At 31.2% G+C, this 27784-nt stretch overlaps 1 protein-coding gene across 1 annotated transcript in view; it reads left to right on the plus strand.

The window, feature by feature from the left end:
- The window catches only part of LOC129228288 (SEC14-like protein 1), a 66239-nt gene extending 39084 nt beyond the window's left edge, over positions 1–27155 (plus strand). The window contains exons 9-15 of the mRNA XM_054862964.1: positions 2145–2233; positions 3879–3949; positions 7976–8282; positions 19084–19227; positions 20122–20406; positions 22834–22982; positions 24244–27155. Of these exons, the coding sequence (XP_054718939.1) occupies positions 2145–2233; positions 3879–3949; positions 7976–8282; positions 19084–19227; positions 20122–20406; positions 22834–22982; positions 24244–24337 (1139 nt within the window). The 3' untranslated portion in view covers positions 24338–27155. The remainder of the gene's footprint in view (positions 1–2144; positions 2234–3878; positions 3950–7975; positions 8283–19083; positions 19228–20121; positions 20407–22833; positions 22983–24243) is intronic.
- The last annotated feature ends 629 nt before the right edge of the window (positions 27156–27784 follow it).

Raw genomic sequence — 27784 nt, forward strand, 5'->3', positions numbered from 1 at the left:
CTTTATTCATTTGTATGTTAAAATTACTGCATTATGGGATCATTGCATCATTTAATGTTATCATTTTTCAAAACAGGATTTGAATTTCTTTGGAAATGTTAGAAACTGCTTCGGCATTTTAAAATTGGAGGGGGGAGGGAGGGGTAGAAAGTCCTTCACATTCAACATCTTAACAGTTTGGATTATGGATAAAAATTGTCCGAAGCGTCGTTGTAGCTTCCACATTAACAGAAGTTTGCTGTATTTGTATAGGAAAGCAGATGGAGGATGGAGTTGATTAGTCAGATAAAGAATGCCTGAATGTTGAATCATCTACTACAAATATAATTAAGTGTTGAAACAACATAGAAGTACAAGACTGCTCCAATGACTTAATAAAAGATTGATTTGGAGCATTTTTTAAATGAGCTTCTTAAAAGTTTTAGACAATAAATAATTTGATATTTTTAAAAATTTTTGTATAATTTTCATAGAAACATACAGTACAAAAATACAGTGGTGGCAATTGGGGCTTATAAGTAGAGGGAAGGGGGGGGGGGGCAAAAAAATCAAGCCATGGGACTTATAGGACTTTTAGTGGCAGCGAAAAATGAAAAAAAAAAAAAAAAAGAAGAAAAGTACAACATTTTGTTACAGCTGGGTTTGAGAGTATTGAAACAGATTAGTGGAAATTGATGTAAGTCTAACACCTTAACTCTCGTTTTTCTTAAGATTTTGATGAATTTTGTACGCAATAACTTTCCCCGAAGAAACATTTGGACATGAATTAGACTTACATTAGCTACCCCAAAGCATTTTGAGTTGTCACAAACACTTGGTAATAATTTCGTTAAACAAGTGGCTTTTGTTTACGTAAAACAATTGATTTACTAATATCTGAGCAATTAATCCATAAGCTGAAAGTTATTGCTTGTACTAAATAATGTTTTGTAAACAGATATACAAAGTAAAACAAATAATTGTGTTCTGAAAATTTTGACATCTCTGCTTTTACAATTTCTAGTTTTGTCCCCTAAATTGCAAAATGAAATAAGTAAATTTACCATAAAAAGTGGGGAGGGCGGGCAGTTGCCCCCTTTTAACCCAATTGTTTTCCTGTTTTTATCAGTCGGTTACTGTCATTAAAATCAGTGTGTCCAAAGTGATAACATTAAGTGGAGTATGGTATCAACTATTTGTCTACAGGTAATAAAAATCACGAATAAGTGAAATTCGGTCACAAAATTCACAAAAAGCAAGCAAAAATGGAGAATTTCCAAATGTTGCATTCTTTAAGAATTAGATATGGTTATTAAAAATTCAGTTGGTCATGCAATTATCATCCTAGTGCAAATTCCAGATGCCGCTGAAGGAATCTGATTTCCTTGTGATGTGTGAAGAAAATGAAATAAAAGAAAAATGTGATTTGTAATGGGGTTGTTTCCAAAATTTTAAAAGTATTTTTTTCTGAAAGAGCATGCCTAAAAACATAGGGTCTGACCATTTTTTAAATCAGTTGTTTAAGTTTAATATTTAAAAGAAATTACTTTAATTGGTGCGCTTTCATTGTTTACGCTTCTGCCGATGACATCACAAATGATGAAATGCCATTAACTGTTGCCATTCACAGAGCAAAATATTTAATTTGCATCTTTACTCCCGTGTATTGGCAATGATATGGTTGATAACAAGCGCAGAGCGCAATATTTAATTCGCTTATTGATTATCATAACGTGGAAACGCAGGAAAAAGATGCGCCAAAGTGCATCATTTGTGACGTCATCAAAACCACGCCTTGTTTGAAAAATCGGACATTTAAAAAATTTAGTTAAAAAATAACTGTTGGGAAAATGAAAGTATTTTCTGGGTCCGTGTCATTTTTTGCTTATTCTATCAATTTCAGTGACTAAAAGTAATACTTTTGACTGAAGGAAACAACCCCATTGGTTGCTTAAAATTGTCTGGATTTGAGCTTTTTCAATGTGCTTCCCTGATTATAGTTATAGGTTTAGGTCCATTCAGCGTAATCTTGATCAGTTTGTTTGCGATTTTTTGTTATGGCAAAGATTTTGTTAAAAGGAAAAAGTTGTTAATTATTTATCTTGATATTATTTGAAAATAAATATTTTTAATTTACGTGTTCCTGGTGAATTTTTGTTTTTAAGATGGAAGGCCTATGTACATATTACGTCTTGGGCAAATGGATGTGAAAGGCTTCATAAAATCAATCGGGGAAGAAGGTTTAATGAAAGTGGTAAGCTGTCAAATTCTTTCATGCAAGCATTTAATTTTAAAATCTTCTAATTAAAACTTGTACTGTACTTACTCTCTAGATGTCAGTTTGATTGGAGGGTAAGAGTTTTTTAATTCTTGCGAAAATCAAAAATAAAATTGTTTCTTTGCTCTAGTGATCTATCCAGTTCTCTTTTATTTCTTCTTTTTTAATTTTCAATCTTTTGCTCAACTGAACAAAGCAGTAAGTTACCGCCCTTAAGCCATGGTTGAGGCATGAAGTACAATGTGTTCTGTCGTAGTGTTTCAGATATCAGATTCAGACAAAATTCAACGGTAATATGGATGATTAATTTTGTCTCCACATTTGATTTTGTTGTCATTTTTCTACTTTTAGTGCATTTCTTGAAATTCTAAAGAAAAGCTTTAACTCTACAAAATTTTGTCATAAATATTTTATCTCCTATGAGTTGTCTCATATTTCACTTAACATAATGAAGAAAAATGAAAGGAATTATCTTTAATTTCTTTTAATCACTGTTCTTTTTAATTCTTTCTAAAGAAATACCTTTTTTACCCTTTCATATTTTTAAGAAAAGATTTTCAATTGCTATTAAACATTATATTTTCACATTTAATATTTTATCTTTATTTTAAAGAGTAATGCTGTTACACACTAGTACTGCCAGAATGTAAGCAGTATCCTGTTCTATGGGATTGAGTTTTGATCAAATTGTTATTGCATGTACATATACTACTGTATTAAAAAATGAATATAAGATGAATAAATACCTTTGTGCAACAATCCTTTTCTCAAATGGCTTTGCATCCCAAAGCTCACACATTATTGCATTGAAAAAGTGGTGCCTTGGAATCCCAAAACACTTGTCTGCAATTCAATTGCTTTTTGTGCTCTATCAATGCTGTTAACTACTTTTACTGCATTAGGGTTGGAAATCTATTTTCAACCAAGGGTTCGGAGGAGTTAGTTTCTGAAAACCTTACCTTTGCAGCCCGTTGCTGTTAAATAATTTTAGATAAATATTGTCGCCTCAGTGTAACAGTTGGACATCTAAGCCCAGAAATAACAGTAAGATAACCAAACTGCAATAATTTGACATGTCATCACCACAGAACAACAACCAGTTCAAAACTAGAGTAGAAATGCCTAGTGGCACACATATTTTCATTACTTAAAATGAACAAAAGAGTTTAGGAGTTTTTAGACGTTTGCGGAAATTTTTTTTAATATAACGTCCGAAGCTTTCATGGTGTCAGTAAAATAACTTACTTTCTGGGCTTATAGTTCGTAGTCTGTCCATGGTTTGTGGCTCACTATTATGGATCATGAGAAAAGCCCACCACTTCTTCCGTGCTATATGGCAATTGAAAGGCTTCACCCTTTAATGGTAGGTTATTCTAATTGGAAAAGGTTGTTTGTGATGATGTTTTTTTCTGACATGCCTCAGGTTTCTCCAAATCATGACTTAAAATCAGAAAAGTTTGGGCACATAGTTGAATCACTATCTAGATATGAACAAGCCACAGAAAATATGAGGCATTTTCATTTCTTTATATTCTGTCATAATGTGCATTAAATTTTATGTTTTAGTAGGTTTTTGCTTGTATTATTCAGAAAACATATTTAACTCTTTTCCTTTTTGTAGACATTGCATGTGTGCGAAGAGGGATTAAAAAGAGTAGAGGAAGCGACTCGAACAATGGGTAAACCAGTAAGGTATAGAGCTTTTTTTTTTTTTTTTGTAAAAAATTTAAATGGGCAGTTCTAGCCTTTTTTATTTCAGGTATTTTTGAGTGAAGTTAATACATTTAATTTAAAAATCATCAGAGGTTTTATGTCTTTAAATCTCTCCTTTTTTTATTTTAGAATGCTAAATTCATGTTTGAAAAATGGTTATACAAAAGAAAACAAATATAAATAAATAAGTGCATTAAATGTAATAAAAATCTATGGGGTAGTGGCACCAGTAACAGACATTCTTAAGACATTGCTTTCAGGTTAATTCAGTTTTCTGAGCCTTTTAATGTATTTAGACTTTTAAAACTATTTTTCTCTCATGCAATTACAGATCATCTAACGTTTGGCTGCGAATTAGTTAATTCTATTTTTATTTGCTCAATTTCGAAAAAAGGTCCGACCCCCAGTAACAGACACCAACAGTTCTAATGATACCGAGTAACAGATAGGATGAGGAAAGGATGAGTAATGGACAGAATTTCTCTTTTCTCTTCAAAATGTGCAAAAGTCCCTTAATTTTAGATCTAAAACCTTATTAAATTTAAATGAGCATGAAAGATCGCCAGACCTCGTGGTGGCTGTTCATAACCTTCCACCTCTGCCTTGTAAATTCTAACTGGCTCATAAAATTCACTCTGATAACATTGGATGGTTACACCGTATTCGTTGTTCGCAGCAACATCAATTTTACCCTCCTGGACTATTGGCTGTTACTGGTGCCGTTACCCTAAATCTTTATAAAACAAAAGTGTTCATATTTTTTTGTTTTTAATTGTGACTTAATGTAATACTGCCCTCCTAAGCCTAATGGGCATATCTCAAGAGGGAGTAATTTTCGGCAAATCGACCATTTAATAAAATTAAATTTCGCACACACATTTAACGTAAAACTTTAACTAAGGACATTACACTAAGGAAATTGAGATACTGCTTTTTAGTTTAGGAAATAACAATGTTTTTTAGATACGTCAAATTGTGTTCATAATTTTTGACAGTTTATAATTGAGATACGGCCTTTAGGCTTCGGAAAAAGATGGGTTACCTCTCAAACATACCTTAGCAACGAAGAAATGCAATTGCAAAAAAAGTTGAGGTACTCCCATTAGGCTTAGGAGGGCAGAATAGATGTATTTTCATTTTAATGATATTTAGTGTTATTGTTTCTACTGTTTGGTGGAATTTTTTTTTATGAATAATAATTTTATGTTTAGCAATATTGACCCCTTATTTCTTAACATATTCTTCAATAAGTTGCCAATTGGCAAGTTATTGAAATGTGTTCTACAAAAGAGTTTTTCAATCTTAGTTGAAAAATATTTTTACTATGGCTTCATTATACATCATGTGGGCAGTTTTCTTTTAAACAATTGATAAAAATTTCATCCAACTCTTAATTTGCTTGAGGCATTTCAATAGTTTTTCTTTTTTAGTTCTAATAATTCTTACCTGTTAACGTTCTAAGTGAGAATGTTTTAATATAGCTGTAAGATGAAACAATATTTATGAAGCATAATTTTAGTTTTAGAACAGTATTGTTTGATGCTATTGTTTGAACAAGTCTAAAATCAAAATCAATTCAACTAAACATGTCCCAACTGGTTAAAAATGATCAAGAACAGTTTTTATAACAGTAAGGCCGAGGTGTGCTTCATTCTTCACATACACTACCATTGCGCCCTTTTGCTGTATAATAATTTATGCAAGGGATTTAATAAGTATTATTGCTGAGATTTTTAACACCTTACAAGCTGCATGTCGTTTAAAATTGTTTAATCAAAGGCATTTTCAATCGCGTTTTAGATGATGGGATGCTTACGTTCCAAATAATGCTAAACAGTATCTCATTAAATGCACTAGATACTAAATTGCAAGCTATAAAAGGGAACTTAAACCTAAAAATAAGAGCAGGGTTTCGTTTTTATTATCAAAACTATAAGGCTGCAATGATTACACTCCATAAGATGTCCGGCTATGAATATTACTGCAAAAATATATCTTACATTAACCCAAAGGTTCCCAAACTTCAGACCTCCGGGGACCCTCTCCAGAAAAATTATGCAGACCTCCCCCCCCGCGCGCGAGCAAAAAAAAAATGATTTGACACACTTAAATCTATTTTCTCTAATATATTTTTACTCTTTTTTTTTTTCATTTAAATTCATTTATTCATTCTTCTGTATATTTTTCACAGGTCTTGTCTGGTTTTCATTTCTTACATGAGTTTACATGATGCTTTTCATTTCTTACATTATTTTGAGTCATCATGGAAGTAAAATTTTTTTTTTTAAATTCAATTAGGTGTAAAAACGTTTTATTTGAAATATAAAATCCCAGCTGTAAAAATGTGCCCCAATGTTTGCATTTTACTTTTTGTTTTGTAACAGTATGAATTTTGTCATGTACACAAAATTAATGTGTAGTGTGTTTACTCCCGAGAGTTTCGAGGGGCAGGGGGGGGGGGGGTGTTGGGTCCTGCATGTACTTAAGTGAGAACTTTTTTATTCCTCATAAATGTGCTTTCCTTTTGAATTAAAATATTGTTATTCGTCCTTCAATCTCAATTATATTTGACGTTTTAGCTGGGTAGCACTGCAGACTCCCTGGCATGGACTCGTGGACCCCCAGAGGTCCACGGACCACAGTTTGGAAAACTGCATTAACCAATAAATGCATTGTGTTTCCATTTGACAACATACCCAATTTAGTTATCTAAAATACTATAAGAACAAATTGAAACTCTATAATTGCCAATAATCAAGAAAATACTCACTGAAGATGCTGTTAAATCAATTTTAAACTTGAAAATGCACCAATCTGATATAAAACAAATATATATTTCTATTTTCGGAATTCACAAACGTAAGCCCCCCCCCCCCCCCCACAGTTTGGTGTGCTTGAAAATGCCTACTTCTTTTAATTCTATGACGAATGATTTTTACTTCTACTCATAGGGGGGTAAGTGTCGGCACAAGCCCCTCCCCCTTTAGAAATTGGACCTTCCTTGCTCTTAGTACTTTTTTTAAAGCAAATGTGTAAAAACATTTCTTCTCCAGCCATTGCTGAATAAGTGATTAAAAATGTCAAATTTTAATAACTCTTAAACTGTTCCCATGGAACATGTTATTTTTTAGACTGAATTCAATGGCATAATTAAATTCTCAAAACACATTTTGGACGATTTAAAAAAAAAAATTGTTAAAAGCATGGTAACTGACTGACATACTTTTTAAAATGTCTGTTAGTTGTTTTTTTAATAAATATTCAAAAATCATCCAAAATGTATTTTGGGAGTTCAATTATACCATTAAATTTAGCTTAAAAATACGATATTACAGGACAAAAGATCGTTTGCACAACATGTATTTTGCTTTGAATGTTACAAAATACATAATGTTTTGCTTAAAAAATCTGTACCTCAGAGCCAGAGTGACGTAAGTTAAAAAATTGTGATTTTCGGTTTATTAGTGCATTGTATGTAGAAGTCTATTCCGCATCAAGCCATGTGAACATAATTCTTAAAAAAAAATCCTTTGAAATTTTTTACCTGAGTCAAAAGACAGCTCATCCTATCCTTTGCATTTGTCAGAAAAAAGTTTTTCCTCTCTGCTATAAAATTATCATACTGTGACTTGCGTCCTTTTGGCTCTGAGGTACAGAAATGTCTGTCAATTACTCGTGGAATTGCCTATATATATATATATATATATATATATATATATATATATATATATATATATATATATATATATATATATATATATATATATATGCTTTTCTATTTATTGACTATTAAGGGCGGACAAAAAATCGCCCATAAGTAGAATTAGTAGTATAACAGAATTTTTCCAAATGTACTGTGAAAGATCCAGGACCATGGAAAGTCGTCTTTAAGTTGAAAAAGTTGTTAAATAGAGCATCGTTAAACAGAAAACCAACTCTATAAAATATACCATTATGTATGTGCATATTTCTTTCATGTTCTTGACATAGGCTTTAAAATTTTAGTTCTTGGACATGTCTGCTGGATTTGGAGGGCCTTAACATGCGTCATTTGTGGCGACCTGGCGTCAAGGCACTTTTGCACATAATTGAAATTGTAGAGGCAAACTATCCAGAAACAATGGGCCGAGTTCTGATTGTTCGTGCACCTCGTGTCTTCCCCATCCTCTGGACACTTGTTAGCACCTTCATCAATGATAACACTCGCTCAAAATTTATATTTTATGGTGGAAATAATTATCAAGGTGCTGGTGGATTATTTGATTTTGTAGAAAAAGCTTATCTGCCGGATTTTCTTGGAGGCGATAGTGAAGTAAGTTTATGAAAGCAAGCTTTTCAAGTTTCTACTTATATTTTTGAGCATTTATTTATAGTTTTAGTTTCTACTTATATTTTTGAGGTCTTTTTTTCTATACATTGAAAGACTTCTAGTTACTCAAAATTGAAATTGTTTTATTTGTTGTGAATGGTAAACTTAAAAAAGGAGGAATATTTAAAATTCTTTATTAAGATCTTTTTTTTTGTAACCAACTTCACAAAGAGGTGGGTCATAGTGTATTTTAGTGAACTGATTTTGAAAATTCTTTTTATAATGGATAGGGGATGGTCTAACTTAGGTCCAATCTCTTTGTTTAACCATAACTTATCCTTTAGAAAAAAGTTATGCATAAAAAAATAGTAAATTTTCGTGTAATTTACCTATTAAATGATTAAATATAAATCTCATTGTTATGAAAATTCATTGTCATTCGACAGTTATATTAATAGGAACCATAATGAGAGCTTTGAATAAAGCTTTTAAGAGTGAAGCTGATACTCTGGTTTTACATTGTAAAAAATTTTGAACAAAATCCAAAAAAAAAATTTAACTTTTAATGATGTTTAAATATTTTAAGGGAAATACCTTATGAGTCCCCAACTTGCTACAAATGTTCATGATTTTGAACTTAGCTCTTCTCTATCCCCTCAGAAGAGTTTTATGTCAAACACTTTTGTCGTGCCCCTACACCACAACCTTAAAAAATGCAAATGTCAAATAGAGATAGGAAAGTTGGATCTTTTCCTGTGACTACCTACTCCCCATAAAGAGTTAGAGGATCAACTAGGAGAAAAAGACAATCGAAAAATTCGAAAGCTCCAAAGCAGCAAAAGAAAAAGAAGGTTCAAAGTTTTTCAGTACTAGTTTAAAAGACATTTCCCCATACTCTACTATTCCATAGTAGTTTAGTAATCTTGGTTTGTAACTTAAAAAAATAGAAGTTTTTTTTTTTTAAGTGGCAGTTTATTGCACTTAGTTCATGTACGTACTCATGGTGATTTGGGGGTTTTTTTTTAAATCAAAAAATCATTTAAATCATTGATACAAAACGTAAATGATATTCCATAATATCCTCCTCTCATCTGTTATTGTCTCAATGTTACATTTTTATTTCACAATATTGCTGATAATTACAGCTTGTAATTGATTGTATATACAAAAATGTTTTTTTTTTTTTTTTTTGGGGGGGGGGGGTTACATTGAGATAATTTGACAGTCATTCAAGTTCTGTAACATTGTAAGAAATATTATGTGTTTGTTTTTTCCCTTCCCAGAAATTGTACTTCAATGAGAGGCGGGTATGGACTACCCCCCACCACCTGAACTACAAATTGGGCACAAAAAATTTCCTAAATGCTTGGGTGTCAATAAAAAGCACAAAATCGGTCAGGAATAAGGTTCCTAATAAAGCAGAAGCATTGCAAATTAATTTCATAAGCAATGAAAGAAGAAATTTCAAAAATAATTAATGAATTGAAAAGACAACTGAAATTGTTTACATTTTATTCACACAGTGTTAAAGCACAATGTGGACAGATACTATTGTCGATAGTTTGGGGGGGGGGGAGGAGGTCATGCCCCCATGACCTCCCCTGGTATTTGCCACTGCGGATCAGATCGGGGAGTAAATGTTATTAAAAAGTAGATATATGTCTGTTTTTAGAATGGTATCCTTGTAGTATAAATTACAAAAACCTCCTGCAGATGTGAATTAAATTAGTTACTTGAAACATAATGAGACAAAGTTCAAAAGAAACTAAGAAAATCTCTTTCATGGTTAAAAAGTGCATATGAAAGAGAATTCAAAATACTAGTTTTTTTCCCCCCCGTGTATTGAATGAGAAAATATTTCTCTAACTTTTGTTTTCAATTTTTAATTTGATTTACATATTTACTTTTCTTAGAAAATATTAAAACATTTTAAAGCCACTGCTTTCCAATCTGTTCAAGTCAAGTTGTTTCATAGTTAAAACCGGTTTGCAAAACAAAGCTGTGTTTAGCAAGCCACTATTCCTTTGCCAATGGTTTATTAGCATCCAAAAATAAAATTTTAGAGAATTATGTTTTGGAAAAATGTAGAATTCCGTTCATGTATACCACCAGTTTTGACTTTTCCCGTTAATGTTGATTTGCTGTACTTTAATCTGTTTGCAAATTGAAAGTCATATCCTTTGAGAAAAGTTAATAATGCCTGGATAATTATTATTATTACTATTTTTTTTTTTTTAATTCAGAGCTGTGTACTTACATTTATATTCCTTTGTTTATAAAACTATTTTTCTGCTACGGTCTAGCCTCCAGGTACCAAATGATTCAATTTTCACTGTCAGTGCTATTTGTTCAAATATAAGAAAAGAAAATTTTAATTATAATAGACCCTCTTTTTACGCAGGTTCATTTTACACGGTTTCAATTATACATGGTGTAAGATTTTACACCTTTATTTTATTTCACGTGGATGAGTTTCGGTTTTATGTGAATGCGGCAATGCAAACATATAAAATTTTCCCCTCTTTCGAAATCCAAACTTCTAAAGATTTCAGATTACAACTGCAATGTAATAAACTGCATTTTGGCATGCTAATAATTGAGCTTGAGCCACTGGAGACATTTTGTGCAATTGGCTCCAGAGCTCTTTCCGGAAGTGAAATAATTAGACTCACACAGTTCAGAACTCACTGGAAGAAGAGCTTTTAGAAGTGACAAAGGAGGACAAAAGCAACGAGGATACCAACATCGATAATACAGAACCAAAAATGATAACATTGAAAATTTTGAGCCATGCATTGACAATAGAAATGATTTTTCTGATTTGTTAGTGAAGGAAGATTTTATCATGTAAATGACGCAGTGGTCATGGATGTGTTTATGCTCTACAAATAACTACAGAGAAAAATTGAGAGTCAAGAGACTATCATAGCCAGCTCCATTTCATAAACAATAAATCAATTTGTGTTTTCTTTATGCATGTTGTTCATATAAATCTATATAAGTACACTTTAACCTTATTATACAATTTGTCATCAATAGAATGAAGTTTTTTTTTTAAATCTATGGAACCTAACCCCTGTTTTAACAGTAGTATTAAGTCTTAATTTACGCGGTTTTGATTTACGCGGCATTTCCAAGGAACATAACACCCTCGTAAAACGAGGGTCTACTGTAGGGTCTGGTGGGGTAAAGTGGTCATAAAATCGTAGGTTTTCAACTTTGGTGGATAATAAATACAACAAATTATTTAAACACTTCAACTTTTTTTGTCGTTATTTTACATTGCATTATTAAAGAACACAGTACATTGAAGTTTAGAAAAAAAATATTGATTTAATTAGTTTTATAACACTTTCTTTTCCCTTTGTATTTATGACCACTTTACCCCCATGGGATGGGGAAAAGACCCGTATATATTTATGTACAGTTATGTATACACACACATGTGGGTGTATACATAACTGTACATAAATATATACGGGTATACACGAGTAAATTCGTGGATGCATTTAGTGCGTGTTTGAACGTGTCTACTCTCGTATATACATTAGGGTGGAACGAAAAAAACAAAGTTTTTAATTTCGAATTGTAATAGTGCAGAAAAGTTGCGATTGGTGAAGAATTACAAAACAAAACAAAAATTTTTAAAATCGGATAATATCTTCCAATCCCGCAACGAGCCTAAAAATTTGAAAAAAATGGAAAATCTCATGTTTTTAGCGATTTTTTAAAAACTTTGCTACAACGTTTCTTTTTAATACTCTAAGACGGGAAAGTTACGATTGCTGAAGCCTTCAGAAATTTAAAAAAACATATTGAAATCAAATAATACCTTCTGATCCAGGAACAAGCATGAAAAGTAAAAAAAAAGGGGAGAATTTCATCTTTTTTTATAGTGATTAAAAATTAAATTGTTCTTCTTGTTTCCCCCGGTGTTACAGGGAAAAGCCTTTTAAAAAACACTATGTTACACATAAACATTAATTTATTTCTTGACTTTTAAGGTATCTTCTAAACATGCAAAACTACCATTCTTTACAACAATGAAACATTTTCAAATAATATAAAGATATGAAATATTTACCAAATTTACAATCCAGTGTACAAGTCTTATTGTTTTAAGTGTTACTTGTTAAAGCTATTTTATAATCAGATTTTTTGGAAAATTCGGGCATAATTGAACTAGATTTCAATGTTGCTCTTATGTAGCTATCTCTTGATTTAAATTCACACACTTTGAGTGAAGCCTCCGTCACTAGCTTCACACATCTTTCGACAGCTTGCGTATATGGCAAGGGAATAGTTTTATATCCCAGTCGGGTATAGTGCCTGTTGCAATAAGATTTTCAACGTCTTTGTTAGGAACTTTTCGAAGAAAAGGTGGAGAAGATAGCTTTGTCGTGTTCCAATTAATAATCTCTGTGTAATCTTCTGCTTCGAAATTTAGAGATGGAATGACAAAGTCTCTAATGCTTTTGCCTTTAGAAGCAGACTCCCTGGCTTTTAAGACGTTTTTAAACGCTAGTTCTCTTATGTGCCTCCTTTCATCAAACACTATTGCCATTAATAAGTTTTCGGGATGCGCAAAGAAAGAGTTTCTTTCAATGACAGGGTAAACAACTTGTTTTAGATTGTCAGGTAAGTATCGACAGGTTTGAATTGTTCTGTAAACATGAATGGCACCGTCTTTGAAATTTTTGCGGTTCTTTATTTCAAACCAAACCGGCACGTAACATCTCAAAATAAAAGTCACTATGTCTTTTAAGTCACCTGATGCAATCGATACACTTACGTACAGTCTAAGGACTCTATTTGCACAAGTGAGCCATCTGGAATGTGAGAGTGGGCCAGGGTCACGATTTGACAAATCATTTGGGCAATTGCCAATCTTTATTGCATGAGATATATCTAAAAGATATCTTTGATCCTTGCTCAAGCACTTTCTGTTTACATCTGGAATTGTACAGTCAATTGCTTGAAAATCTATTACTGGCAGTTTTTCGCAACCTCTGAGTTGTTCTCCTATTGGTCCGGAAAACGAATTTGGGCCAGTTGTTCCACCATCCAAATACCGAAAAAGATGGCGAAAAGGCAACTCAGTGAAATGTAATAAACAAATAGCCCATTGCAATGTTCGTCCAACATAATGTCTCGGTTGTAAGATCTCATGAAATTGAGATATTTTTATAGAAGATATCAATGAGCTGAGCAATTCTTTTCACGGAAACTGTAATAATCGAGGCCTTATCAAAGATACATTTAATTTTTTTTGCGCCACTATGTCCTTAACAATGGAAGAACTCGCTTTCGTGTTATTGACTTTTCTAGCTAACTCAAATCTCTCTTGAAAGCAACTTTGAAGTACATTTTCATAAGTAGGGAGCTTATTTGTTGGCAAATCTCTCGGGTGGCCAAATATAGGGCACTCAAAGGACTTTCTCGTTATTCTTTTCTGCAAAGATGGATTCATGTTTGAAACACGTTTAGCAGAGCAAATCGACTTCACACACACATTAGAAACATTGAGAAATACTGATGCCAGCATGACTGCTTTATTCATTTAAGTAAGATACCTATAGACACAAGCCAACTAAAAAGCTCAGAAATTCAAGATCGTGAGGCGCTAATGGGGTGTATTAGATGCATACACTGTACTGAGCGGCATAAACAAATATAAGTCTAGCGGGATTAAAGGGCCACGTGGACAATTTCACAGGCAGGCTAATACTAAAATATCACATTTGTTTTATAAACAAACCTTCTTCCATTAGTATTTCATACCGAACTTATGAGGATCGGTAAACTTAAATTAAAAAAAAGCTGAAAAAGGGCTTAAAGTTTTCATTTTTTCAAACATGTAGGTTCGTTGCGCGATCGGAAAATATTGTTTTATTTCAAAAAGATATTTTTTTTTTGTTTTGAAGTCTTCACTAAACGTAACTTCTCCGTTCTGTAGCCTGAAAAAGTACATTGAACCAAAAATGTTAAAAATTCGGTAAAAAACCTGAAATTCTCAACTTTTTCGAATTTTAGGCTTGTTTCTGGATCAGAAGGTATTATTCGATTTCAATTTTTTTTTTCTGAAAGCTTTACCAATCACTTTTCCGTCTTAGAGCCTTAAAAAGAAACATTAAAACAAAAGTTTTGAAAAATCACTAAGAAAACACGAAATTTTCCATTTTTTTCAAATATTCAGGCTCGTTGCGGGATCGGAAGATATTATCCGATTTTTAAAATTTTTGTTTTGTTTTGTAAGTCTTCACCAATCGCAACTTTTCCACACTATTACGATTCGAAAATAAAAACTTTGTTTTTTTCGTTCCACCCTAATATACATGTATATATGGAAGCACGAGTATATACGTATGTATACGTATAAATACAATTATATACCTGAAAACACAATTAAATACATATATGTACTGGTGTATACACTTACATTTACGTGTATACACCAGTACATATATGTATTCACGAGTATATACGCTTAACATACATGTATGCTTACAAAGCGAATCCAAGCTCTTGGGCAAAAATCTAAGGGGTGTGAGAGGTGAGGATAAAAAGCAAAGAATAATAAGGAGCTTATGGTCGTTGACGCGCTACATGCACACAAAGCCAGAAACTCATGGATGCAAAACAGGTCACAAATTTTTTAAACAAAGATGATTTTACTCAAAATTTTAAGTTTTTAAGAAATATTTAGAGCACTTGTTAAAAGTTACGGCCCGTAGTAGTTCTAATAAACGCATCGCAACAAAGGCGCAGTGACGGATGAAAGATTTTCAAAAGTCTCGTTATTACAACAGAGAGTGCTTTGTGATTGCGATGCATGTATTACAGCTGCAGGCCGCAAATTTCTTCAATCACTTTAAAACTTTCTTACGACCTAAAGTGTTGTGCAAAATTGTCTTAGTGTAACAAATTTGTGACCTGTTTTGCATCCATCAGTCTTTGGCTTTGCGTGCATGTAGCGCGTCAGCATTGTGTTTGTCCCCAAAGCAGAATACTACTAAATTTGCGACGTACGTCGCAGAACAGATGCCTTAGCTGCAGAACAATTCTTTTCAAATGTGAGAGGAAGACTGATAAATTTTCTGCAGAAATTCTGCAAATTTCAGTAAAACTTCTGCCGAAAATCTGCAAAAACCGCGGTGCCGAAAATCTGCAGAAACTGTGGTGCAGAAAATCTGTAGAAACTGTAAACTTTCTACAAATGAGGCAGTGAGAAGCAAAGTGATGCAAGTGAACTATTTTAAGTTTCGAGTAAAACGCGTTTAAAGATCAGATCCTAGGTAGGCTTTCATAACGAATTGATTATTGCGGAAAAGGTATAAGTCACATTTTTTTTTCAAAATTGAGTTAGCTTTGGTTTTCCCATGTTTGTATGTAGAGGCATCGACTGGTGTAGCAGAAAAGTCAATCCTTGTACAACAAAGCACTTTATTTTGGGGTCACATTTTTCGTTTCGTGCAGAACGGACATAAGTTCCAGACTTATGCCTTTTTTGCACTAAACACGAGGGAAGAAATAGTAAGACGCTATGGCAAAGATCATAGAATAACTAGATTTTTCGGCAAATGAAGTAAAAACAAATAACTCTTTTGATCTAGCGTAATCTGGGTAATGGTATGTTCGTCAGCTGAGGGGGGGGGGATTCAAAATCACGGAATCGGAATGAAAGTCACTAATTTCTCAGAGGTTCTATTAACATCAGTCTATTAACTGCGAAAAAACTGGATGCTTTCAGTGAGATATACGCTGGCCAAAATAATAACAATGCAGGAGACTTTTTGTAGAAATAACACTGAAGAAATTTAACAAGATTGCTGATAATTTTCCTCTGGGAGGACAATTGTTTGTCCTATGCGACCGGGATTTTAGGATAGTAGAAAGAACGTTAAACAGATATCACATATTATAACCATGTGTCTTAGAAGCCGATGTCTTAGAAGTGAAATCCCGAAATAACATAAATATTTTTTCACCTTCAAATCTGTTGAAAACAATGAAATTTATAACTGCTAAGACAGATGCCCTTCATTTTTTAAGAGGAATACTTACCTCTCAAATTGAGATTTTGGAAAAAGATTCTACTGGGCGACAAATGTTTTAATTATCAACATTCATGATGTTTAAATATTCGATAGAACAGAGGTTCCCGAACTTCAGACCTCCGGGGACCCCCTCCGGAAAAATCACGAACTTCGCCCCCCCCCCTCCCCTGGCGCGGGCTAAAAAAATGATTTGACACAGTTAAGTCCATTTTTTTTCTAACATATTTTTACGCTTTTCTTCCTTTAAATTTTTTATTCATAGTTCCGTATATTTTTCAGAAGTTTTGTCTGGTTTTCATTTTTTGCATTATATTTTGAGTAATGGAAGTAAAATTCTATTTGAAATTCAATTAGGAATAAAAATGTGATCACCAAATTTCTACAACAATTTTACAAATAAATATGAACTTATGAAGTTAGTGAGCAAAACACTGTTAGCCTAGTTTAAGTGTGTTAATTTTTCATATGAGTTGTATTTTTCTGGCATAGTATTAGGCTTTTAATTATTTACTATGACTCTGGCAAACCACCCTGGCAGCATCATAATGCTATCATTAGGACCTGCGTAGTCTTCACAATGTTGCCTGCTTAAATAACAAATCTGTTTCACTTGATTTACACTTTCATCACTCTAAACTAGTTTTTCAGGATATTTATTGCAGAAAGGGCATAAGTCCAAATTAAAAAAAAATAATAATAATTTCAGTGATAAAATGAAACGTAATTTAAGGTGAGGGAATGATCCTACTTGTGGCTAGATTAGTCAAAAATCTTCGTAGAATTTAGTTCATTTCTGAATGAAATAATCCCTTTTTATTGATTCCTGAAAAGTTGCATTAGTTGGATTTCTGCCCTGTCTGAAATAATCGATTTAAATATCTTCCAACTCAAGATCGAATTTTGCAAAAATTCTGCAGATTTCTTAAAATTAGAAGAAAATTTAAAATTCTCGTAAATTACGATTAATTTGTGGAAAGCTATTCGATTAGTCCTTTCGATAAGTGTAATTCGATAAGTCCTTTGTAGGACTTTCCTAGTCGATCTTCATCCACTGCAATTTCGGCCATACACGAATGTTTTGGAAACATGCTATTATTGAAACACGTCCATCGCCGGAAATTACGTGTCTTGTTTGAGATTTCAATCCCTTTGCATCCAGAAAATATTTTAATTACTTAGAAAGTTTTGAAGTGTTTTATATGCAACCCAAACTCGACTCAATTTATTTTTTATATTAGTAGTTTATTTACGTTGTTACATTATTTTAATTGCTCCTTCATGCCATGTAAAATTAACCAAAAAAAAAATGTCGTTTGCCACCTAGGTCCGGGTTTTGAAAAAAAATTTGGTATCTTTGCTCTTTCTATGCATTTTAGAAAGCAAACAAACTATTTTTGGAGAATCTCAATTCGGTTTAGGTTTTACACCTTGTTGAAGTTTTTTTGGTTTTATACTTTTCATGGTCAACTGATTTTCCAAATTTAGTGCTCTTTAATTAGTCATTTGGTTGATAGCTGTCATGTTTCCGGAAATATATCATTTCCACAGAAATAAGTAGCAACAGTCCAGTTTGAAAAAGAAAAAAACTCCTATGTGAAACTATTTTGATTTTTGGCACCCAATTTGTGGAAAACGTCACGTTTTTTCGCGTACAATGCTTGAAGTACTTGCAGAACAATTTTAGTCAAATGATTTTGCGTTGCAGAACATCCTAAAGTATTCTGCTTTGGGGGTGTTTGTGACCATATGTTCCTTGTGATTCTTGCTTCTTATCCTCCCCTCTAACATCTGTTAAAATTTTTCCCAAGAGTTTAAACTAACCCTGTATACTTGTATGTCATATGCTTGTATGTAAGTGTCTACTCGAGTACGTACGTGTATACACATATCTACCTGAGTATATAAGTGTTCGTATACATACGAGTAAAAGCAAGTATATACTTGTATAGTCGAATGTATATCTGCATAGATAAAAAATACCCATATCGCAGATACCCATATACGTATTTATTGGTGCATTTATGTGAATACGTTTATATACGCGCCTGCATGAGTATATGCGTATGCATACGTATGTACTCGTATATTTAACCCCATTTACGGTAAAAACAATACATATTAAGTGAAATTAATATTTAATACCTTATACATAACTATTAAGTGACATTAGAAGAACAATATTCGTTAAGCCTAATATTATGACCACTTTACCCCATCTTACTGAAATTGTTATAAAAACTGATCTAAAATATATTCAACTAACTGCTAATGAGTAAGCGATCTTAAGACATGTAGGAAACTTCCTGTGCCGTCAATCTGTTCATAATTCTAACAAACAAAATTTCCCAAAGAAGTTAAAAAAGGTGTTTAGATTTTTAAAATTTTCATATTTACACAAATTATTTTCTTCACCAAATAAAATTTTGCCAGTTTTGGAAATTTTGTATTCAAAATGTAGTTTCTAACTCCCCGAACCTAAAATAAAATTTTCACATTCATTCGAACATTTATTTCCAAGCTATAGTCATTTATTTGACGTATGACCACTTTACCCCATTGATCACTTTCCCCCACCAGACCCTATTTTATGAAATTTGTGTTTTGTGTCTACTCTAAATTTTCCTGTTTGACTTCAATGTTTCTTGAAATGAAACTCACCATACTAAATTTAAAGGTGACCATGCTTGAAGATTGTGTTATTTGAACTTTTTCTCTGTGGGTATTTTATTTCCTCCCATCTTTTTTAGGCTAAAATGAGCGAAGGTGGTCTAGTGCCCAAGTCTTTTTACATGTCTGTTGAAGAATACGAGAAAGAGAAGGCAGAAGGAAATCATTTATTTGATGATTCTATGTATCATGTAATTTCCCTTCTTAAAGGCCAGTTTCATGAGGTAACCATTTGTTAACTTATAAGTTATAATAATGCATTTTTTGAAAAAAAAAAAAAAAAATAGGGTCTTTTATTTAAGTTCTACTTGATTAATGCAGTAAGATTTCTTATACTTACTTCTATTACTTTTACTCTTTTGCTGCTACACAATGCTGAAGTTTTTGCCATTTGTGGAAAATTTGTTGATATGCTTTTTCTTCCCTATTATTGGAATCAAAAAACCAACGTCTTGAATTCAGAAATGAATAAATAAATGAAGTAACAAAAAGTATTACAAAAATGTTTCAATAATTTTATCCTTTATTTTGTTTTCATCAAGGAGGTGTCAACGAAACAAAAACATAATAGAGATCTACGGAATTTATTAAAGCTGCAAAACCCAAAGCAAGGAAATTGTTAGACACCTTTTTATTTTTTATGTAGTTTTCAGTTTTACTTTTGACACTAGAAAAAGCTTTAAAGGTAAGAAGGTTTGATATTAGCTGTAGGGAAGCAAAGTTCTAATATTGTCTAGGAAATATTACATGTTTAATATGCAACATATTACTTCATTTTAATGAGAAACCCAATGTTTTAATTCTTTGTTTTATGATTTCAATTCTACAAAGCTTCTTCCTGTCATGGATCCTTTGATTATTCTTTGTCCCTACCAGAGTGTACTTTCATCTTTAAATGGTTCATTCAAGTTTTTGTGCTGATTTTTTATTATTGTTCAACCCCCTGATCTCCTAAATAATGGGCCTGCTTACGTTTTTTCAAGTTGTGCTCATAGTAATTTATTGATGTATAGTAATTGTTGAAAATAATAATGGTGATGAAGAAGAATTCTGCAAAAATCTTTTCAATGCTATTTAGTTCATCCAAATTTTAGAAAATGTTTTTTTATCCCTTTCAGGTTGTGCTCGATATCACTGACAAAGGAAGCGTAATTTGCTGGGATTTTGATGTTATGAAGGATGATGTTTCATTCAGTGTCTTTCGAACCCAGCAGCCTGTTCCTCAGCCCGAAAAAGAATTAAACGAAGAAGAATTGCAGGGCTGTGGTCATCCATCCTTGCCATTAAACATGCTCAGCTTGGATGTCCCAGTTCATAGTGTGATACCCAAGCAATGGGTCCTTGGGAAGGATTATCATACTGTAGAGCCTACACTGGTTTGTAAAGATGGAGAAAGTGTTCAGGTTAGTTTAGTATGACTGGAAAAAGTCTTTATTACTCTGAAAAATGTGTTTGACCTCTGTTTTTGTCTCAGATTGCATATACAGTTGACTCAGTTAACACAAAATGTCAAGAACCCACCAATTTTTGGTATTAGTGGTTATTTGTAACAACTGTGGATGAATGATATTGTGAAAGAACGAGGAAATGCTTACCTATATTTTAAAAATATTTCTACTTATTCACACATTGTAATATAACTATTAGTACATTCAGACAAATATCACCTATTTCTTATAAATGAATGTTTTTGGAAAATATTGAAAAAGGAAGATGATAATCAACTATCACAGAATAGGTTGTGATCCACAATTGAAGCTGAACAGTTTTGTCTCCAAGTAAACTGAAATGTCCACTGGTAAATAAATGTACGGACTTTATTTTGTATGCGAAATGTTTAATATTTTCTTCTTGATACACAATAGGACTTCAACTACCTAAGAAAATTATAAATTAGTTCTAAAAAAAAGGATACAGTATTCAACACAATTCAAATTTTTGTTCCTCTTCGACTTCGTTCCTCTACCGACATTAAACTGAGACTTTCAATTTAATTTTCGTATTATACATGAAATTTTTAATGTAATTAGATGGCATACCAAACATAACAAACAAAATGTTCATTTTAGCTGAGATTTTGTATTAAACATAATCACATTAAAAAAGAGAGTTATTTTTAAAACTGAAAGCAAGGCTAAACACAAACGTTTAAATATCTTTCATATCATATGACTTGTGCTGTTTTCCTTCAGGCATTGACACTAATGCACTTTTGAATGAATAAAATTTTCTGAGACACCTTTAGAATTGTTATATGCCACAAATTGAATGTTCAATACTGATTTAATTAGTAAAAAAGAAATAACAATGTTTAATTGCACAAAATTGCAAATTACTGCAAACATGTGTTTCGGAGTTACAAGAAACTCCTTTTTCAATGTAAAACAAGTGAGCTTTGGATGAAAAGGCATCCAACCTGTCTTTTCATCCATAGGCTCACTTATTTTGCACTGAAAACGGGGTTCATTGTAACTCCAAAACACATGTCTACAGTAATCTGCAATTTTGTGCAATTAAACGCTGTTATCTGTTTTTACTTTTCAAGCACAAAAATATTTTTTCAACTTATCTGGTTTTTAATTGTTTTGTACCTTAACACTTAAGTGAATAATTCTTACTTTGGTTACATGCCTCAGACCTTCATCTGGATTCTCAAGTACAGTTGAACTCCATTAATATGAAATGTCAAAAATCAGCGAATTTGTTCGTAGTGGACATTATTCGTAACAACCATGAATGAGTGATACTGTCAAAAAATGAAGAAATGCTTACCTGTATTTAAAAAATATTACTACTACATTGAGAAAAAAACCACTTATTTCTTATAAATTTTTGGAAAATATTGAAAAAGGAAAATGAGATAATCGACAATTGCGGAATAGGTTGTAATCCACAATGGAAGAAGAGCAGTTTTGTCTCCTAGTAAATTGAACTGTCCAATATTAAACAAATGTACGGGCTTTATTTTCTACGTAAAATATTTAAACTTTTCTTCTCTTTACACTATGGGGCTTTCTGCTACTTAACACTATGATGAATAATTTCTAAAAAAGAAAATTTTAGTATTCAGCCACAAACATTTTAAGTAAAGCAGCCAGAAATCTTTGTTTGCCTTAGTCAAGACTTTCAATTTAATATACATATTATACATGAAATTTTAATGTAATTAGATAGCAAACCAAACGTAATGAACAAAATGTTTGTTTTATCCGTGATTTAGTATTAAACGTGACCATATAAAGAGAGTTCAACTGTACTACAAAGGATTTTGTAACTGCTAATAATAGTGCTAAGGTTCTTTGTTATGTTTTTGTCTTTTTTTGTCTTTTTCTTTTTTGAAAGACGAATTAAAGGAACACAAATATATTGTAACAGACTATTCAAATTATTTAGTTCTTATTTTGTATAAAATGTCAGTTAAATGTTTTGAACAGTGTGAATGTGTTCCTTTAATTCTTTTCTTCTTTGAAAAAAAAAAAAAAAAAAAGACAAAAACATAGCAAATAACCTTATCATTATTGTTAGCATTTACAAAATTCTCCATAGGCATCTTTTTTTTTTTAAACTCTTCTAAGTATTTTGCTGATATTTTGATTAAAAAATTAGAAATTCCAGTTTGAATGATTGGTTTGAAGTTAGATTATTTAGTTGAATGTGTTCAGGGGATTAATTCATTCATTAGAGTTCCTAGAATGTTTTTTCCGTTTTATGTCGCCAAACAGAGGATGAAATCTTCATGCAGGTCGGTGTACATCTGATTAACTTGGTTGATTGTCTTTGTATGTGCTAAATCCATTAGTGTTGAATTCTTTTTTCTTTCATCATTACAGGGCTCTCATGTAACCAGAATAGAAGGCACTTATATTTTACAATGGAAGCATGTGGATACAGTGCATCATCATTCCTTTGATTTTCCTCTGACCTCTCATAAATCCAAGGTTATGTATTACTATGAGGTGCTAAAATCTCAGGACTACAAGTATGTTTATTTCATTTTATTTACTAGCTGAAATTTTAAGATTTTATGCGTTTTATTGCTACTTATATTTAATTTTAATAAAGGCATTAAGCTTAATTTTATAATTCTTGTAAGTTTGATACATTATACTTCTCCAATTATTCAAAAAATAAGAAAAAAATAAAGCCTGATTCTATTGATCTTCCTTTTAAAATACCTTTTGCGATATAGAAGATATATAGATCCCAAGGGTGGGAAAATCTGCTCCAGCCTGTGCCAGAAAAAAAAAAAAAAAAAAAAAGAAAATCAAAAGTTTCTTTTTTAAAAACTCAAGAAGATAGTGCATTAAGTGCCAACATATAACTTAAAAAGAAAAAATAAATAAATGAATAAATAAATAAAAAGTAAAAAAAAAAAAAAAATAATAATAAAGAAAAAAGAAAAGAAAAAAAAAGGTTTTAGATCCAGTCTCTTCTTCTAACTGCTAACTTAGTTTGTCTTTTGAAAGAGTAGTATGAACTCTGGAAGTTTTGATTTTAAATTAAATTATACTTATTATAGTGAGAGGGGGGGGGACATTTTAAAGTAATTGATATGTTATCACTTTTGTTTCTTTGCAAGCAGACCCACATAATATAGACAAACAGCCAAATGCTGTTCACAGAAAATTTTCAAGAATTGCAGACAATTTTACAATGAATAATTATCATATAAGCTTTAAATACACACAATATGATTAAAGTGAAAAACCAATGTAAATAAAGATCAAATTCTGAAGAAAAAAAACTTTTCTTCAGAATTTGCTTTATTTCAGTTGGTTTTTCACTTTAATCAAATTTTGCAATGTTTTAACACATTTCTGAATTACTACACTTTTTTTGGTGAGCGACAAATGTTGGTCCCAAATTTTGAAGTTCCGACAATTAACGATATTGAAAAAATATCAAATAGCATGCTGGTATCATTGTGGTTCTCTAGTCTCTTTCACCTTGACATTTTTGCTATTGGCCACAGTATAAGACTCGGGAAAAGTACAACAGTTTTTCGAAGAAAATTGTAAAGAAACTATTGGAGTTCACAGACAGTTTTAAATTTTATCTGGGTCTGTCGCTAGAAAATTGTAAAATAATATTAATAATAAACAACTAAACGCCTTTTTTTCTTGTCATATACGTTTTTCAGTCTCCCAATAAAATAAACTCATAAAAAATACTCTGCTTTATAACAGTAGCTTCATAGTTGTTAAAAATAGTTTTTTTTTTTTTTTTTTTTTTTTTTGCAGGGGATCCATGTCAAGCCTTCAATCATCCCATAGTGGTACAACATGCACATCTACTGGGGAACAGTCTGGAATCAGTTCTTGCCCTTCAAGATGATAATAGTTTTTCCAGAGTCATCTTACAAAAAAGAATTAGAAAAGTTATAGGATTGAATGTGGTAGACTTTGGCTATTTTATAGTGACATAAAACGTGATTATAAATTATTTTTTCATGATGATTTAAATTATATGTTTCATGTATGAGCTTCTTAGGAAATAGAAAAAAAAATGTTATATAAATTTACTTTAAATAAAAATTATGAAGTGTAATATTTGCTATTTCATAATTAAAGTTTTAAATTAGTTCAGATTTGCTTTTATAAAATTCATGGTAAAAGTTAATGAAATGTTCTTAGAGATGTGTCAGCTAAGCAGAATCGTGACTTTTACTATGTATTTTTTTACATCTTATTTTTTATTAGGTTAGACAAACTTTATAAAGTTAAATCAAAGTTTTCTGATACAATGAATGAAGTTAACTATGAACTTTTTGGTTTTATATGCATACTTATTTCTCCTGGTGATTTTTCTTTCTTTTTTTAAAAATTATACTATTCTATTCTGGTGAATTTTCTTTGTTATCATTAAGTTTCTGAATATTTATGAATTAAGAAAGTAATAAAGCCTTTGCTGTTACTTCATTTTGTGTCAGATAATTACATGGTATTAACATCCGTTTGGACTTTTATTACTTGCCTACTTCATTTGAATGTTAATATTTTTCTTTGCTAATCTTGCTTTACATTTAGCATTTAATCTCCAAATGTCTACCACCTGTTTGTTTTTGTACTAGAAAAAGTAGGTGTAAGAAATTACTGAATAGTGCATATTTTTATGAATGTTACAGATGTGTTTTATGAATACGCCTGTAAAATTTTGCTTACCTAGAAATAAGTGACTTGTTCTTCTGAATAAAAATATCAAAGAAAAAAAATTATGTACTTATAGCAGAAAAAGAAAAAGTAATCTAAAAAAAGAAGAACTATTGCATATCAATTTTTATTTGGCATCAAAGTGTTCCTATTAGTTTTATAATATTGTTATCACGAGAGTCGAATTTTGAAAAACAATTAACTAATTTTGGACTATCTCAGGGGAAACACATTTTGTTCTGCACATGAGAGTTGACCTATTTACCTATTTCATCAAAACTATAGGTCAAAAAAAAAAAAAAAAAAAAATTTGTTTAAGGAATCATAAACATATTTGCAATTACTTATGCAAAAAATTTTGTTCATAACCTTTTAAAATTACTATTTTTGAATGAAATATATTAGCAATTACATGCAGAACAAAATGGCGATTTTTCTGTGTAATGTTCCCTTTTGAGTTTAAATACAAAAATATGAACAAGTTTACTTTGTCTTTGGATAGTAAGTGCTTTGCTAAGTTATTTGTAATTATAAATTTGCTTTTAGAAATATAATGGATCAGCTAGATAGCAATTTAAAAGAAACAGGGTTTCCAACAAAACATGAAAATCTTGGAGTGATTGTGTTGCTTAAAAATATTAACTAAGTGAGAATGCAAAAATACTTCAAAACAAAAACAGAAGTTTAAAATTTTTTTTGCAGTTTTCATCAGGTCAATAGGATATAAGTTAAGTGAATTGTTCAACTTAATACACTCCAAGATCTTTTTTTTTCTTTCGTAATATGTCTTGAAATTCAGGAAAACTAAGAAATATTTTTTGATGGAAGCCTAGAAAGATGTCAAGAAAATCGTGAAATTTGCTCATTTGACAACCATCTTATTGTCCATTTTTATTACATGAGGTAAAATGTTATTTATACCATTGTGCATGGTAAAGACTTGGGCATTAGATCATACAAAGTACTACAGTCAAGCAATATGCATTTCTTCTATTTTTTCGATATTCTTTATGTCATCCTATTTGGGTGAAACACTTAACTTTGCTTTGGCACTCTCCATTTTTACATAAAGGACTATCTAAATAGTACTTAGTGCTTGGAATTTTTTTATTTGCTTTTATACATCGCTTTTTAATATTCAGTAGAAATGTTGCTTAGCTTGTGATGGAAACCATATTGCATGTAACACTTTGAATTCAAATGTATATATATTTCATGCATACATCAATATTTTTAATTATTTGCAAGATGCTATTGGCTTTAAGTCCTTTTTTTTAATGTTTTTCATATGTTGTGACTTGTGTTCAAATATTTGAATAAACATATATTGACTTTACAGAAATTGCAATTCTGTGTATACACAAAGTTGTACAATTTCTTTTAACTTGCTTTTGTAATGCTTTTGTTTTGGTACCCTTCAGTTAACATGTTTTTCTTAATTTCTAGCTAGTATATTAATGTGTTGTAAAAATGCAGATTCATGGGTATGATATAAATAATGAATAAGCTCATTAATATGTAAAATTGGCATGAATGTATAACATTTCCTTTTCACAATTTTAATTATTTGACCAGTTTTTCAATAGCCAAGAATATTTGCAAATCTGTATTTATAATGCAGCGCTGAATCTTTCTTAAAATTCAAATAACATTATTGTTACAAAAAACTGCAATGTTCATGTTATCTTACTATGAATAAACTAGTTACAGCAGAGAAAAACTTTTGTTTTCTAAACTCTTCCAAACAAACAGATTGTAAAGTAAGAATAATAAGAAGCTATCTGCATTTTAGCATCATAATAGAAACTTTTTATTACTTGATATCTTTTGTTTTTGTCTCACTTTACAAATAGTTTTAGTAACAAGTTTAGTAGTGCAAGAGACTATGATTACTATCAAGCATAATATAACATATATGCAAATAATTAGTATATGCTACAGTATAATTTTGTTAATTGTAATAGTTAAAGTAATTTGATCCATTTCACATTTAATTGAAGTAAGTGTGTAACTTTCATACTTTTTAGTAGTTTAGAATATGCCTTTTCTGTTAATTTTGATGTTCCTTACTGACAAGCATTTTAATGTTTCTAAGTTCACATTATGCTAATTTTCTTGCTACTTTGTGTACACACAGCACATTGTGATTTCTGGAATGAAAACCAAACAAGTTCAATATGAACAAGATATTTTTAGTGTATGTCACTATTTTCATTGTATGGTTTTATGCTGTATCCAGTGAAGCTCCTCAGGTAATACTGTAGAGCAGTTTTTAAAACGATTATCATGTGATATGTAAACAAACATTGATTTTCATGTTGTTTTTTCATTTTTGTTAAGATTTTCCTATAAAGCATAAAAACGTTTCTGAATGTTAGTGAGAGTACAAAATTCATTATTCCTTTTTCACAATAATTTAGAGATGTGGATCATGTCTTTTTGCCAAATTCAAATTTTTATTCTGTTACCTTTTTTTATTATTTATTTTTTTTTTGAAAAATTATTTATTTATTTATTTTTTTTTTTATGAATGCAGTGATTATCAAGCAGTTTTATGTCTGGCAAGTTTTTTGGTGTTCTGCTGAACTGCGTATAGTGATACACAACAGTATATCATTTTCAGTGCTAATGT

Source organism: Uloborus diversus, chromosome 8 (assembly GCF_026930045.1).
Source record: "Uloborus diversus isolate 005 chromosome 8, Udiv.v.3.1, whole genome shotgun sequence".
Lineage (NCBI taxonomy): Eukaryota > Metazoa > Arthropoda > Arachnida > Araneae > Uloboridae > Uloborus > Uloborus diversus.